The sequence below is a fragment of the Balaenoptera ricei genome, chromosome 17 (assembly GCF_028023285.1).
Source record: "Balaenoptera ricei isolate mBalRic1 chromosome 17, mBalRic1.hap2, whole genome shotgun sequence".
NCBI lineage: Eukaryota > Metazoa > Chordata > Mammalia > Artiodactyla > Balaenopteridae > Balaenoptera > Balaenoptera ricei.
This window is the reverse complement of record NC_082655.1, coordinates 8921059-8937361: the sequence shown is the minus strand read 5'-3', so window position 1 is coordinate 8937361 and position 16303 is coordinate 8921059. Positions and strand designations below refer to the sequence as shown.

The window sequence follows — 16303 nt, the reverse complement described above, 5'->3', positions numbered from 1 at the left end:
TTGTTGGAGCTGGTGCATATTCTGATTGGTCAGGAATAAAGAACTGCTGCTAAATATTTTGAATATCACCTCTGGGATAAACTGTGATTTATTCATTCGATGGAATTTTATTCCACAGTTAGAATGAATGAACTAGTTCTACGTGTCTTCATATGCATAAGTCTCAAAAACATAATACTGAATGAAAAGCAAAGCTGTAGAAAGATATTCATGCTGAAAAAAACAACAACATGAAACTACTCTTGTTTAAGGAGGCATACTTATGTAGTAAATACATTACAATATGGATGGGATCAACATTATACCAAACACAGACTAACTTTAGGATGGTGGACACCATGGAGGATGAAAGGAGGAGTGGGATGGGGGAGAAATACTTAAGGAGCTTCTCCTCTATTGATATTTTATTTCTCATTTAAAAATAAAAGATCCAGGGACATCCCTGGCAGTCCAGTGGTTAAGACTTTGCGCTTCTGCTGCAGGGGGTGTAGCTCTGAAACCTGGTCAGGGAACTAAGATTTTGCGTGCTGTGTGGCATGCCTGAAAAAAAATAATAATGAAGTGCAGTGAAGTGAAATGAAATGAAATAAAATAAAATAAGATCCAAAGCAAACATGCAAACTATTGACATTTATTATTAAGCTGCCTATTTATTTTTTTTAACATTTATGTACATCTGAAATATTTTATAATTATTATTTTCTCAAGCTTAAGAGATTCTGTTACAAAATATTTAAAGCTTTCGTTGTATGGAATCAAATCAACTGACTATAGGTGCAATTCCCTTAAAATAAGCAAGCATGAAAAATTCATGCTTGTAAAAATGACCAATTAGGGGCTTATTAATCGCATTAAAAATGTATTCATTACATAATTCACAAAACAGAACATCTTATGATATAATCAAAATTACTCAATTTATAATAATGTGATTTGCATTTAACTTTTCTAAAATATTCCTACTTTATAAATCAAAGTACACCTGTTAATTTATCCTTCCTGTGCATCTTTTAGAGAGATTTGTCTGAAGATAATTTTAGATGCAAATTAAAGTTGCTAGTTTGAAAAGGCTTTAAGGGAGGAAAGCCTCACAGAATTGTCACAAACAATGGGATGATCATACATCGTCTTCACCCAAAATTCACATCATAATTTATTCTTCAAATCAGTTGTCTGGAATATAAGTGAAACTGTGAACACATTGGGAAGAGAACTTTTTAACAAAAGTTTTGCTTTTAACACAAGTTAACTAGAAAGTACACTCTATTAAGTGACATGCAGAGTAGTATTTAGTGGTTATTCAATGTTCTTTCCTGCATTGTGGTAACATACAGCCCTTCACAATAGGAAATGAAAGGTTTTTATTTCTGCTTTTTGGTTTTGCCTTGTTGTTTTTACTCAGACTGTACAAGTAAGAGGTAAATAAAACAGGAGGACACTGACAATTTTTAAAAAGAAAAAAAAAAAAGTTACATACAGAGCAGCACCGATGTCTGTGTACCAACGTCCATCAAAGCCTGTGTGCCTTCCCTCCTTCTCGCCTTCGTTTTCCTCCTCCTGCAGTTTCCTCTGAGTCTCTTCCTTGTCCTTGGCTCGTTTGAGGCAGTAAGCTTTCTCCTGCTCTCTGATTTGTTGTTCAACTACTGGAAAGTCCTGTAATGCCTGAATCCTTTCTGAACGCTCAATTTCTTTACCATCCAACCACTGGAATAAAAAACAGCCAACACAGTGCATTTATTCAAAAGTCGCAACTGGAATCAGCCCCAAGTGGACTTTGCTTGCAAGATGAGAAATAATAAATTATGCACCTTAGTGATATGGAATTAAAAGCAAAGTAATTAATGGGAAACGTCAGAAACTTTGATCTAAATCAATGTTTACTTCATACAATTAACACAGTTTACAAAGTATCTTTACTGGTAATAATAATAAGTAGGTCTCCTGCTGAAACCGATTATTAATAACAAGCTCCCAAAATATAGTAATTTTATAACTGCTCACTATGTAAAGAATTTCAGTGCCTCAAGTCAAGTCCCAAATGCTCTCTGCCAAAAAGGGCCTTGTACATCACACAAAATTGAGCTCTATTGCAAGTGAGCCCGTGTTCTACCCTTGACAAGACATGCAGAGTGTATTATTAATTCTGATGGTCACTGTTTTCACCTGGTACCTCTATAGGGGTTGTTCCAAATTGAAATATTAAAAACACCAACCCAAAATCTGAAGGTTCAAAGCTACCAATTTAGAGATGCCTACTTATTTACTGAGGCTTTTTCTACAAAGAGAGGTGAGGTATTTAGAAAAGTGTGGTAGGCAGAATAATGGTCCCCCAAGAATGTCCACTTTCTAATCCCTGTGAGTGTTACCTTCCATGGTAAAAATGACTTTGCAGGTGCGATTAAGTTAAGGATGTTAAAATGGGGAGATTATCCTGGATTATCTGGGTGGGCCGGATGTAATCACAGGGGTCTTTATAAAGGAAAGAAGGCAGCAGATGTGTCAGGGTCAGAGTTAGGGAGAGGTCTGCAGATGCTACACGGCTGGCCTTAAAGATGGAGGAAGGGGCAGAGACTCAAAAATGCAGGCACCCTCTAGAAGCTGAGAAATGCAGGGAAACAAAATTTCTTCTGAAGCCTACAAAAGGAACAGAGTCTTGCCAACACCACAATCTTAGATTCTGACCTCCAAAACAAAGAGTTTATATTTGTGTTGTTTTAAACCACTGAGTTTGTGGTCATTCATTACCACAGCAAAAGGAAACTAACACAAACAAATACAAAACACACAAAGATGGAGTTAAATATGAATTTTAAAAAATTATCAGGAGCAGTTATGGGCTTCCCTGGTGGTGCAGTGGTTAAGAATCCACCTGCCAATGCAGGGGACACGGGTTCAAGCCCTGGTCTGGGAAGATCCCACATGCCGCAGAGCAACTAAGCCCGTGTGCCACAACTACTGAGCCTGCGCTCTAGAGCCCACGAGCCACAACTACTGAAGCCCACGCGCCACAACTACTGAAGCCCATGCACCTAGAGCCCGTGCCCCGCAACAAGAGAAGCCACTGCAATGAGAAGCCTGCACACCGCAACGAAGAGTAGCCTCCACTCGCCGCAGCTAGAGAAAAGCCTGCGTGCAGCAACAAAGACCCAACGCAGCCAAAAAAATAAATAAAATAAAATAATAAAATAAATAAATTAAAAAATAATAAAAAAATAAAAATTATCAGGAGCAGTTAATTAAAAATCAAAATTATAATGTCGCTATTTGGAAAAGACATAATTTAAAGTAGGTTTTGGTCATAAGAACTCATATGGCCGCTGTAGATGGGCGGCAGAATTGGCTCTGAGCTTGCTGGCAGCCAAAGCAACACAGAAAAACATCATCGATGAAGCGATTTTTGCTTTCTTTACTGAGAAAATATACTCGTTTCTAGCTTCTCTCTAATACTTAGTTCTAAAACACATTTCTAAAGTAGAGTTTCTTAGTGGAGATCTTGAGAGATGTCACGCATTGTTTCTGTAGCAACATGTCCATACATAACAGTCTTCACAAAGCTGTCTCTTCTAACATCCTTCAGTGAAAGGTGAGGCCATAATGATAAAATCCAATTCAATAAAACCTATTATTTAAGGTGATAAGTAATTGTGGTCTAAGTACTTAGCTTTTTTTTTTTTTTTTTTTTGGTAATTAACCTACTTTAAGCTAGGGTTAAGATCTAAGCAATTCTGGGACTGTGGTTAAGACTCTGAACTTCCACTGCAGGGGGCGCAGGTTCGATCCCTGGTCAAGGAACTAAGATCCCACATGCTGCACAGAGCGGCCAAAAAAAAAAAAAAAAGATCTAAACAATTTGGAAAATTCTGGATAAATATAATTTCTTTCACTGGAATTTTGATGAACATTGTGAAGAAGGTGATATATTCTCTTACCTGTATCTGGGATGTAAGGATTTAAGTATTAACTTTATATATATATACATATATATTATTATATATAATATATATATATTTCCTTATACTTGGGTTAAATAAACATTGATATAATTTAGACCTACTGTTTCTAAAAGATTATGACCAATAAACCCCTTGTCACCAATACAGGCAGGAAGCAGAAGACCTCATACTGGGAACTGATGACAAATTTGAGATGGTGTCACATGTATGCCAGCACCTGTTCTCGGGGCCTTCTTATTGGATCTCAGGTTTTTGAAGACTTTTGTTAGGTAGTTTTCAAAATTGGCCTAAGTTTTCTTCAGTCCAAAATCACAGCTGAATTCAGAAGTCCTGATGAACTGAGAGATTAAGTTTTAGGCTGTGCATTGCAGTATTCCTTGATCTTTATTCACTTAGAGTTCTTGCAACACAGAGGCAGAGTGTCTACGTCTCTTGATAATAATTGCGCGTGTGCTTCAGCAAAGAAGAGAGAGAGAAACTAAGATTTATTGAGGGCCTCAGAGAACTTCTTTAAAGTAGGAATTATTAATCCATTATAAATGAGAAAAATGAGGCATGCAACTCACGGGTAGCAGAGACATGAGTCCTATCCTCGTTTGTCTGCTACAAAACTTTTCCCACTAGGCTACAGTGCCTACTTACCACCTGGAGTGGCTCAGACACTAGGAAGAGGATACTTGAAAAGGGCTGAATCTCCTCACACCTCTTGTGCGTGTCTGTCTAAATAACTACTCTGTTGTTATGAGTTAAATTGTGTTTCCCCCCAAAAAAAGTTATGTTGAAGTCCTAACCCCCAGTACCTCAGAATGTGACCTTATTTGGAAATAGGGTCCCTGCAGATGTAATCAGTTAAGATGAGATTATTCTGCAGTAGGGTGGGCCCCTAATTCAAATGACTGGTGTCCTTAAAAAAAGATGGGAGTGACGCTTCCACAAGCCAAGGAAAGTCAAAGCTTGCCAGTACCCACCAGAAGCTGGGAGAAAGGCATGGAACAGATGCTGCCTCACAGACTCAGAAGCAACCAACCCACACCTTGATCTAGAACTTCTAGTGTCCAGAACAATGAGATAAATTCCTGATGTTCAAGCCACCCCGTTTGCAGAACTTAGTTATGTCAGCCCTAGGAAAATAATACACCCGTTAATGCAACTCCTTTCAAGTAGATCACAAACTTTCAATGGAATGGTAACTAAGACTCTAAAATTTATCAAGCTGTTTTTAAATACTAGTAAACACATTTATGAATACTATATTTCAAAGGGAGGCTGTTGCCTGTTGTAACAGCTTATTCAGAACAGTCTTTCTGAAAGGAAAGACTGGACCTGAAGCCTGTACATTAACCCAGACAGAAGCAGTGAGTGTGGTTATGGTGTGAATGGTGGGCTATTAGGTTCAAATCCCACCAGGGTCACTTGCCAGGTGTGTCACCTTAAACAAGGAGCATCAGCTCTCCAAGGCCTGGCTCCCTCATCTCAGAATGCACCTAATCATCTCCCTGCGAGAGTCCGGGAGTATCAGAGATGCTGTGTCCAAAGCACCTGGAACAACCCTGGCCCGTGCTTCGGGCACCTGTCTGATGGCTCTCACACACCCCTAGCCCAAGCACTGCAGAGTTGACAGGGGGCCCAGCTGTGATGACAATCTCTGCACCCTTCCAGGGAGATGGTTCACAGCACCCATTTTCTCTGAAATTCTGGCTCTCATCAGTTCATTTTTTTAGGAAGTCATTGTACAATGATGATCAGCCTGGGTTATGTTTGATCTACTTCATCACTCATTCTACATATATATTCTAGATTCAATTACCTGAAGCACTCATTCTCTTAATCAAAGAAATTTTACATTAGAAGAAATGTGTTCTAACAATCCAGCAATTTTGACTACACAGAACACAGCAGCCTAAAAACAAATGTCCTCTGAGGATAGAGGAAAAGGACTGCTAGAAAGCCAGGGCCTCCACACATTCTCTCTGCAGAAGCAAAATGCTGTCCCTGCTGCTGGAGGGACACCAAGAGGACGTGACCGCTGGATGGCCTGCGAGCTGGACCTGGGCAGTCACAGGCTGCTCAGCCCCTCCCCTGTCCTTGGAATGTACCTTCTGCCCGCTGCTCCCACACTAGGAGCTGTTCCAAGGGTGCAGCCTTGAGACAGTAAGGCTTTGTTGAGACCCTCTGGACGGTGTATGTGACTGAACCCAGTTAAGGCCTCTCTATAAACTTGTAAGATTATGGCGGGCAGGCACAGAGATCTACTCGTCCTGTTGCCCGGAACAAGCTTGGTAAGTAGGTTTCCTTGTTTATTAAACCTGCCACCTACCCATCTGGAGTCCTGCCTCTTTCTTTGGTCTCTCCTTGCCCTCCGTGCATGGGGGCCAGTTTCAGATTTCACCTGGGAAGCCCCCAAGGTTTCAAACCAACACATGCAGGTCAGGAACTCTTGGAATTACATGGACATTAATATTACTACTTAAATATTCTCAGGTGTATGATTTCTCTAGAAACCATATGTTGTTTCCCAGTACCAAAAGTATCGAATATGGGGAGATTTGGCATAAGAAATTAACACACAGAGCAGTGGCTCTCAAATGAGGTCCCTGGACGGTAGCATCAGCAGCACCTGAAAGCCTGTTAGAAATACAAATTCTTGGGTGCCCATCAGACCTACTGAATCAGAAACTCTGGGGGAGGGGCCCAGCGAACCCCATCTAAGTACTCCAAAGCATACCAGAGTTTGAGAATTACTAACATAGCGAATGAGTTAATAGAAAGCAATAGTGAGAAATAATACTTTAAAAAGCACAGTAGTTTAAGACTATGAAATACAAAGGTATATAGCTGTAGCCACCTCAAAAGCCCTAAACTTTTGGTTTGCTACTAGTAATAAGGAACGCTCTTTGTAACAATGACTTGAACTCACCAAGAGAGTTCAATTAAACTGTGTGTGTTCTGAATGAGAAAGGAGAAGAGCATGCAATTTATTTTTCAAAGGTTTATTAAAGCTATAATATTAAAACAACTTCAAAGGATCAGTGAGCCAAAGACTTGGTTTTGATTTTCTGGAATATTCCATCCTCTAAAACAACACATTCTCTGAAAATGCTGTGAATAAATCAGGAATCATTGTAGTTGCTTGTTTTCATTTTTCTGAGAATTTTGTATCACTGAAAAAAAAGCATACCTTTAGTTGTTGAAGAGTGGCCACCACGAACTGTCTGTAGCCGTCAAAGTCAGCGCAGGGGTTTCCCATGAGGAAGAGCTCCTTCAGGTGGATGTTGTGTTGAAGGGTTTTCACGCTGCTCAGCTCTCCAATGAAATTTACCATCAGGTCAAGCTTTGTCAGCCCTTCACATCCTGCTGAGAGAAATGAAAAGAAAACAAAGCCAGAAAAATCTCACAGGCAGTAAAATGTGTACAATAACACATCATAGAAATAACAGTTCCAATATTTTAAGTCTGTTGATTAATTGCACTGCTTACCAAGAAGTGGTTTTTCAGAAACCTCAAAAAGGCTTAGTCTTGACTCACTTTTCTATCTGTGTCTCCCCTTACTTTCAACCCCTTAGTCCCTCCAGCCAAAGGAAATCATCTTCCTGCCCGTATCCATAAGCTCTGGGCTGTTCACATTTAGATTTGGCCACTATCTGGCGTGACTGCATCATGTTGACAAATCTAACGGAGCCTCTTCAATGCACTATGTCACTAGAAGAGTCTGCTGCATGTGGCACAATCGACCATGGATTGTCTCTTAAATCTCTCAACTGTCTTGAAACAGTGATGCTACTCTTTCCTTGTTCTCCTTTATAATGTAGTCTATTCCTCTTGATCTCTTTTACAGACTTTTCCACTCCATCAGTGGTGATGGAGATTTCCATCCTTGACCCAATATTCCCTCTCCTTATGGTCTTGATGACAGTAGTCATGTTCACTGGTTTCACTAACCCCAGATTCTGATGACTCCCAAACAATAACCCCATGTCTGACCATCCAACTCAATATCACACTCCTGTTTCTACATGCCTGCAAGACATATCACATTCCACATGTCCAAACTGAAGTCTCCACTCTCTACTCCTCACTCACTCTCACTCTCTACTCCTACTCTCACTCTCTACTCCTCACTCACTCTCACTCTCTACTCCTACTCTCACTCTCTACTCCTCAAGACAGCTTTTCTGCCTTCTTTATGTCTAAACTCTACCGATGTCTTCACCATTTTGGTATCAGATGTGATTCGACACCAAGAGTCAATCAGGGTTAACTAGGAAGTTAACCTCAACTATCCTCTTAGCCCCTTCACATCACCAGTCATCAAGCCACGCAGATCTTAAGTCCTGAATTCTTTTTACGTACTTCTTGTCCACTATAATCCTACTACCAATATTCCAGTTCAGGTTCTTGTCACCCTTTGCAGGCAGTATGGTGTATCTCCTAACTCGTCTCCCTATTTTGAGAACATAGGAAGGAAGGAAGGAAAGAAAGATGGACACAAGGAAGGGAGAGAGGAAGAAAAGGTCTGTCAAGGTGGCTCCTCCTCTTCTCCGCTCTTTCCTTTCCCTTCCCTTTCCTTCTCTTCCCTTCCTTTCAGAACAACTAATTCCTAAAGCCATCAGGGGAGGCAGAGTAAAGAAGGAGTAGAGAGGCGAGCGATAGCTACGTTGGTCCAGAGCGGAGTGGTGGAGCCCAAACAGGGTGAGGACGGTGTGCAGAGAGCTGCGCTGTGCTGGAAGCCGCAGCCCCAGCAGTGAGGGTCATCCCGGGTGCAGGTGGTCTGGCACGAGTGCAGGAGCCCAAGCCCAGTGAGGAAGGCATCCCTGCAGAGCGGGATGGTGGGTAGGAACCTGGGCAGGATGAAAAGAGCATCCACGCCAAAGACAGCCAACCATGGGGTGTCAGTGCAGACAGGATGGTATCAACAAGGAAGGGCAGCCTGACTCGAGGAATCAGAGCCCAGGGAAGGTAGAGAGGGTGTCCTCACACGACACCCAGCAAGAGGCATCAGAGACCAAGTAGAGTGAAGAGGGGTCCACAGGGGAGGAGCACCAGAAGCAAGGTGTCAGAGCTTGAGGAGGGCGAGGAGGGTATCCTAACGAGGGCTAGCGTGGGCATTGGGAGCGTACGCCAGGGGAACAAGGCATCCACGGAGGGGACAACCTAGGGCTGGGCATGGAGATCAAGCAGGGCAAGGAGCTTGAGCCATGGACGGGCCGCGCAGGGGGGGTGTCAGAGCTCAAGCTGGCTGAGAAGGCAGTAAAGAAGCCTAATGCCCTGGGTCAGAGAGGAACGTCCCAGCCAAACTCTTGCTGAATTCCTCACCCACAAAACTGGGTGGCGAAAGAAAGCTGTTTCAGAGCACTAAGTCCTGGGGTGGTTTTTTTTTCGCTGCAATAGATAACTGCAACTGTAAGGCAAATAAGCTAAGAAATGAACAAAGTTCAACAAAGCTACAAAGTGGGGACGGGAACCGAATCCCAGGTGTGCCCAGCTGAAAAGCGTCTCTGAACCTGTCCACTAGAAGTTCTCTTTGCCGATGTCAGCTGTTTATTACTAACGTATCATCATGACCATGACCATGACCATCACCACAAAACTCTCAAGCTAAAGCTCTGTGGGACACAATGTTGGGTCTCTAAGCACAAGCTGTTGTAGTCATACTTGTGTGAGGGGTGGGTGGGCTGAGGCCTGCAATTCCTACATGGATGGAGAGAGCCAGACTAGCCATCCTCTGGTGGGAGGAGAAAGGGGGAGCAAGAAAGGCCAGAGGTTAGATGTGGGTCAGTAGGCACGTGCGCGTGACCACTCCGCCCAACAAAGTGTTCATTCAAAACACCAGTCACCATAGATGGGCCGATATCCCATGTCTCGTTACGATATCCCGTTATGTGATACGAAAACATAAGCAAGGCGGATAGACAGGGATAAAGAACCTCGGGGGCAGCGAGTGAGAACAAAATCTGCACCTGCCACGTAGGAGGTCAATAGACGATGCCTAAAATGAGAAAGAGTAGAGGACGCCTGGTATAAGCAGGTTACTTGGAAACATGCAGCAGAAGAATGAAGGGGAGTGGATAGCGGTCGCCTCTAGGGAGCAGGGCTTAGGGGGTCTGGGGGCGTTGACAACAGGTCTGTTTTTCAACACGAGTATAGATATCGCTTTGACTTTTGAAACTGTCTACTGCGTTACTATGGTAAAATATGAATTATTAAAAAGACGAATAACCAAAATGCACAAGAACAAATAAATACTTTTATAATATTCCAAACCCAGCTACATAGGTGAAGGAAATTCAGTAACTTCGTATCTTCAAAAAAAAATTTTAAGTATGTTGGAAAGGTTATGAGATTAAAAATATATATATATATTTTTCAGCATTCAATTTGTCAATACACAAAATAGGCTCTTAACTGGCTTTTTTTTTTTTTCTCTTGATCCAGAATTTCATTGGGGAGGAAAAGGTCCCAATCAAATACCTCAACTGGAAACAGGTAATTTGTACAAAGCTGTTCAGAACAGTTCTATTCACAAGAGCAAACATAATTAAAAACACTTCAAGCACCAAACAATAAGGAGTTATTTAAAGCACATCAATATATTTGATAATTCAGTCATTAAATCATAGTGATGTGAACTCAGCCAGTATATGAAGAATGAATATGAAACTAGACATATAAATATAATTAAGTTTATATCTCTGTGCCTGTATGTCTGTTTTACATTGGCAAAAAAAAAGATGTTAGATGGATTTTATGAAGTGTAAAGATATATTTGGGGTAGTCTGACTTAAGATACAGGTTACCTGGTATTTCTTAAGTTGACTTTGGGAGACTCTGAGAGGTATTTTAATTATGTTTTTCTTCCATATGAGAAAAGACTGACATTTGAAAGACTCCAACAAGCTCAAAAATTCATATAATTTTTGGATTTTGCTGTAATCTTGTAGATGCAGAACCCTCCAAATGTTCATTACATTTTTCAAAGAGATGAATCTTAAGTTTTCTTCTACTAGGCCTACACATAAGAAATTAAACCACATCTGCCATTTGAAAGAACAATTCTTGCTGAACTAGACAGGCTTGAGAAAACCTCCCTCCTTCAACTGAGTCCCACCCTCCAGCCCCTGTTCTGTGAAGATCCAGCTCAGTGGTCCACAGGGGTCTAAAGGTCACTGAAACCAACATGCTGATCTCCCAAGAGGGAGAGCTGACACTAATAGAAACCCCATCTCTCCTTCCAGGTTTTAAGGGTGGGAGAGGAGGGGCGGGATGGAAAAAAACAGGCACTTTATTTATTCTATCTTGGTGAATCCACAACAAGGAAAAAAGAAAAAAAAGGATACAGTTATGTTTTGCCATGCAGCAAAACAAACAAAGAAAAATCCGACTTATGTTTAAAATTATACTGAGATTTACTCAAGTAGGTGAGTTGAGTATATATATATATCCAACCTCCTCCTCTCTTCCTCAAACATTTAAAATTAAACAACAAGTGCATATTTGCCAAAAGATAAGACACCCATCCCTCCCTACTGCCCATCTCCCCAAACATATCCTCAAACGACCCTGAGCCCGGTGCATCCGTATTAGAGCTGGAAGGCAGAGGACCAAAAGGGAGAAGTGTCCACTGTGGACCAAGTTCTCAAAGCTCAAAAAGACAATAGTGACAATACTGCCCTCTAGTGGTTGGTGGCCGACACAGACCGCAAAAACAGAACTCTCCACATCCTTTCAGATACTACTTTCTTAATGAAAATAACAAGCCAACTGAGAATGAGAGTTTTAATTATTTCTCTGACATTATAGATAGACATTTCACTACTACAAAACATAGATATAGAGCATTTTTTTAAGGTTTTTTTTTTTAATTTATTTATTTTTGGCTGCGTTGGGTCTTCCCTGCGGTGCGCAGGCTTCTCTTTGCAGTGCCTTCTCTTGTTGCCGAGCACGGGCTCTAGGCGCGTGGGCTTCAGTAGTTGTGGCATGTGGGCTCAGCAGTTGTGGCTCGCGGGCTCTAGAGCGCAGGCTCAGTAGTTGTGGCGCACGGGCTTAGTTGCTCCGCGGCACGTGGGATCTTCCCGGACCAGGGCTCGAACCCGTGTCCCCTGCATTGGCGGGCGGATTCTTAACCACTGTGCCACCAGGGAAGTGCTAGCGCAAATTTTGTTATTTCATTTGTTCACATGTGGATATGGTAACAGGGCTGGAGAGGGGTAGCTGGGAAAGAGCAAAGGTTCCATTTCTAATGCAGAAAAATGCCAATGATGGAAAGAACCGTCTCAGTTCCAGCACTGATGATGGTTTGGGGGCTTTGACAGTGATGACATTTCAGGTTTTGAGGATGAACATTAAAAATGTATGATGAATATTTATGTCTTTATTGATATATGACCTTGATGGCCCCTGAAATACCGATGTCTACACTAGGAGACAAATAGGCTAAAATCCAACAGGACTTACATAATGTCCTCCTAATTTTAGCTCTTGGAAGATGGGAGTGGGGTGGGGAGAGGAGCTTGCCTGCCTCTGCCCCAAGCCCCTACCCACCCACACAGAGCCCACAGTGGCCCTGCCAGCCAGGCCAGAGGCTGGATGTGGAAACACCACCCCACAACTGCAGAATAAGCCCACACAGCCACCTAATCAACCAAATTCTTTGTGGTTATCAACAGACACCAAGTATTATTAGATATTTCGAAAAAAAATAACAGCACAAAATAGAAGCCTGAAAAGTAAAACAGGAAACCTCCCAGAATAACAAGACAAAGAGGTTTAAATAAGGAATACAGGTCAAGAGACATGGAAGATCAATCTAGTACAACCACTTAAAAGAAGTTCTAGGGGAGATCGGAGAAAACAGGTGATGGATATGCCTTTTACCTTAATCGTGGTGATGGTTTCACACGTGTGTGCATACGTCCAAACTCAACAAATTATATATATTCAATATGTGCAGGTTTTTGTACATCAATTATACCTCAATAAAGCTATTTAAGAAAAAAGAACAATTGTGCTCTAAAGAACGCCAACAAGGAAGTTGACAAGAAAACCCACAAAATGGGAGAATACATCTACAAATCATTTATCTGATCGGATTCTAGCGTTCAAAATAAAGAAATAAGTCTTACAGTTCAGCAGTCAAACAACAAATAACCTAGTTAGAAAATGGGCAAAGATTTTGAATAAAGAAGATTTCTCCAAAGAAGATATACAAATGGCCAATAAGCACATAAAAAAATGCCCAAACTTATTAGTCATTAGGTGAATGCAAATCAGGACCACAATGATATACCACTTCACACTCACTACAGAATGGCTACTATAAAAATAAATAAATAAATAAATAAATAAATGAAAACTGAAAATGACAAGTGTTGGCAAGGATGTGGAGAAACGGGAGCCCTCATAAACTGCTGGTGGGAATGTAAAATGGTGCAGCTGCTTTGGAAAACAGTTTGGCAGTTCCTGAAAACAGTGAAACGTACAGTTATCATATGACCCAGCAATTCCATCCCTAGGTACACTAAATTAACTGAAAACAGATGTTTATGCAAAAACTTGTACATTAATGTTCATAGCAGCTTTATTCATAATAACCAAAAAGTGGACGCAACTCAGATACCCATCAACTAATGAATGAATAAACAAAATGAGGTGTATCCATACGATGGAATATTATTCAGCCCTAAAAAGGTTTAAGTACTGACACATCCTACAACATGGATGAACCCTGAACACATTAGACTAAGAAGTCAGAACAGAAGACCATGTACTGTTTGATTCCATCTATATTACATGTTCAGAATGGGAAAATCTATGGAGACAGAAAGTAGATTAGGGGTTGTTAGGGGCTAGGGTAGGAGGTGAACGGGGAATGAATGCTAATGGATATGGGGGTTTCTTTTGAGGTGACGAAAATGTTCTGGAATTAAATAGTGATGATGGATGCACAACCTTGCAAATATACTAAAAACCTGTGAATCGTGTATTTTAAAATCGTGTATGTAAATTTAAAATACGTAAATTATATTTCAATTTTCAAAATACTAAATTGTCCAAATATTTCCATTCAGAAACATTTACATGTTAAATTTGAAGCACATTAGAGAGACTAAATGTAAAGAATAAAATTATTAAAATTAGAACTTATATGGACTATATTTGTATCCAGAAACCATAAAGAATCCATAAAGAAAAAGACTGATAAATTGGAGTATATTCATTTCAGAAGTAAGACTTCTGAACAATACCAGCATCATGACTGAAATAAAAGTAGTACACTCAAGAGAAAAGATTTATAACATATATAACAAGGTATTAATATCTGGAATGCATAAGAGCACATAAAGAAAAATCAGTAGAAAAATGGCCAAAAGATATGAAGTAGTTATTCACATAAGAAAAAATATAAATATTCAATAAACATCTGAAAGGTTATATGGAAGATCAATAATAATAAGTGAGGTACAAATTTTAAAAATTACTAGAGAACAATGTCTTCTAATCTTTAGAAAACGATTGCTTATAAAAAGCACTAGTGAAGTTGGGGGAAAATGGGTATTCACGTGGACCATAGGTACAGGTGTATATCAATACAACCCTTTTGGAGAACAAATTGGCAATATTTTCCAAAATATGCGTATTTAAACCCAGGAATTCCATTTCTAAGTATCTATCCTAGAAAAATATTTACACATGTACACAGAGTGAAACGTATTAGGAGGCTCATTGCAGCCATGCTTATTATAGCAAAATGTAGAAACCACCCAATTGTCCATCTGCAGAACAACAGTTGGATAACTCAGTCTACAATCATTCCATTAGACAGCCTTCCCCATCCTTCCTGGATGTCAGAAGAACAAGGTAATTGTATGGAAGAAATTCATTTTGAAAACAATATTCATAGTATGATCCCACTGATACAAAGCAAAATGTAACAAAACTACCTTCTATACACCAAAGCGTTAATACCACTGCCTCTGGGAAGGAAACTGGGTTACGAAGGGGTGAAGTAGACTTACATTTTTGAATTTGTCTATCTTGTTATCATTTGACTTTTTACAACAAGAATTGACAAACATAAGACTTATGTAAAATGTTAATTTGAAAAGTCTACCTATTGTTTAAGCAATACCGTTGAAGTCCAATTTTAATTAACAATAAATTATAAGAAGAAAATTCTTACCTTCCAAATTTTCAATTTTTTCAATGTTGTTTAAAGCTAAATTCAAATATTCAAGTTTCTTGAGTTTGCTAACATTTTCTGAAATATACAAAGAATGGAATTAATTAACCTTCAAGATAAAAGACATTTTTATGTAATCTATTATGAAAATGGTAACGAGAATCTAAGGATCATTATGGTTGTCAAAACCATGTTGCTTTTTCAGATCTGTACCTGTACTTCAGACATTGTTGGTTGCCCACGCAGCATCCATTTCTCCCTCTGTCCTTCCTAATGGAACCAACCCATTTCTGCTCATGTCTCTACCCAGCTCCACCTCCAGGGGGTTAGGCTTAACCAAGCTGGCCCAGCACTTGGCAATCCCATGTCCCTGGCTAGTGACAGCTCAGGAGCCCAGGCTTAAGTCAACCAGCCCGTGGCAGTCTCCTGGTGTGATGCAGGAGAGGGCATGCACACCAAGTACTCCCAATCAGATGAGAATGATCTGTATTTCATGCTTGCGGATTTCCTGTCTCTTTTTCCTGCTGGATGTTAAAAAGGAAGGAAATACTATCTTTACTGGTACTCATAGTCATCTCGCAAACCTGAGGGAACCAGCTGTAGGATGAAGCCCACTGTGACCGGCGGAGCAGAGAGAAGGAATCAACCAACCCTGGAGACTGGCCTATCTCTAGACTTATAGTTGGGTTAGATGCTAGAGTTCCTCACTGCTAAGCCATCTTTTTTTTTTTTTTTTAATTTATTTATTTTTGGCTGTGTTGGGTCTTCGTTTCTGCACGAGGGCTTTCTCTAGTTGCGGCAAGCGGGGGCCACTCTTCATTGCGATGCGCGGGCCTCTCACTATCGCGGCCTCTCTTGTTGCGGAGCACAGGCTCCAGACGCGCAGGCTCAGTAGTTGTGGCTTATGGGCTTAGTTGCTCCGCGGCATGTGGGATCTTCCCAGACCAGGGCTCGAACCCGTGTCCCCTGCATTAGCAGGCAGATTCTCAACCACTGCACCACCAGGGAAGCCCTGCTAAGCCATCTTGAGTTCTGTTTTCCTTTACGTGAAGCCAAAATCATCCTGATACAGGATTATTGTTTTTAATAAATATGAAAGCCCATATAGGCAAGGCAAAAGCATAAATAAGTCAAGGAATCACTGAAGGGTGGGGCCCTTTAAAAACAGTTAATA

At 40.7% G+C, this 16303-nt stretch overlaps 1 protein-coding gene across 2 annotated transcripts in view; it reads right to left on the bottom strand.

Annotated features, from left to right (window-relative positions):
• Positions 1–16303, bottom strand: part of DNAAF11 (dynein axonemal assembly factor 11) — a 74193-nt gene that overhangs the window by 42362 nt on the left and 15528 nt on the right. The window contains exons 3-5 of one of the 2 annotated variants that reach the window (XM_059901250.1): positions 15130–15207; positions 7132–7307; positions 1478–1704 (exon numbers count right to left, since the gene is read on the bottom strand). In XM_059901250.1, coding sequence (XP_059757233.1) covers positions 1478–1704; positions 7132–7307; positions 15130–15207 — 481 coding nt within the window. The remainder of the gene's footprint in view (positions 1–1477; positions 1705–7131; positions 7308–15129; positions 15208–16303) is intronic. The other variant, XM_059901251.1, reaches the window with a different exon arrangement.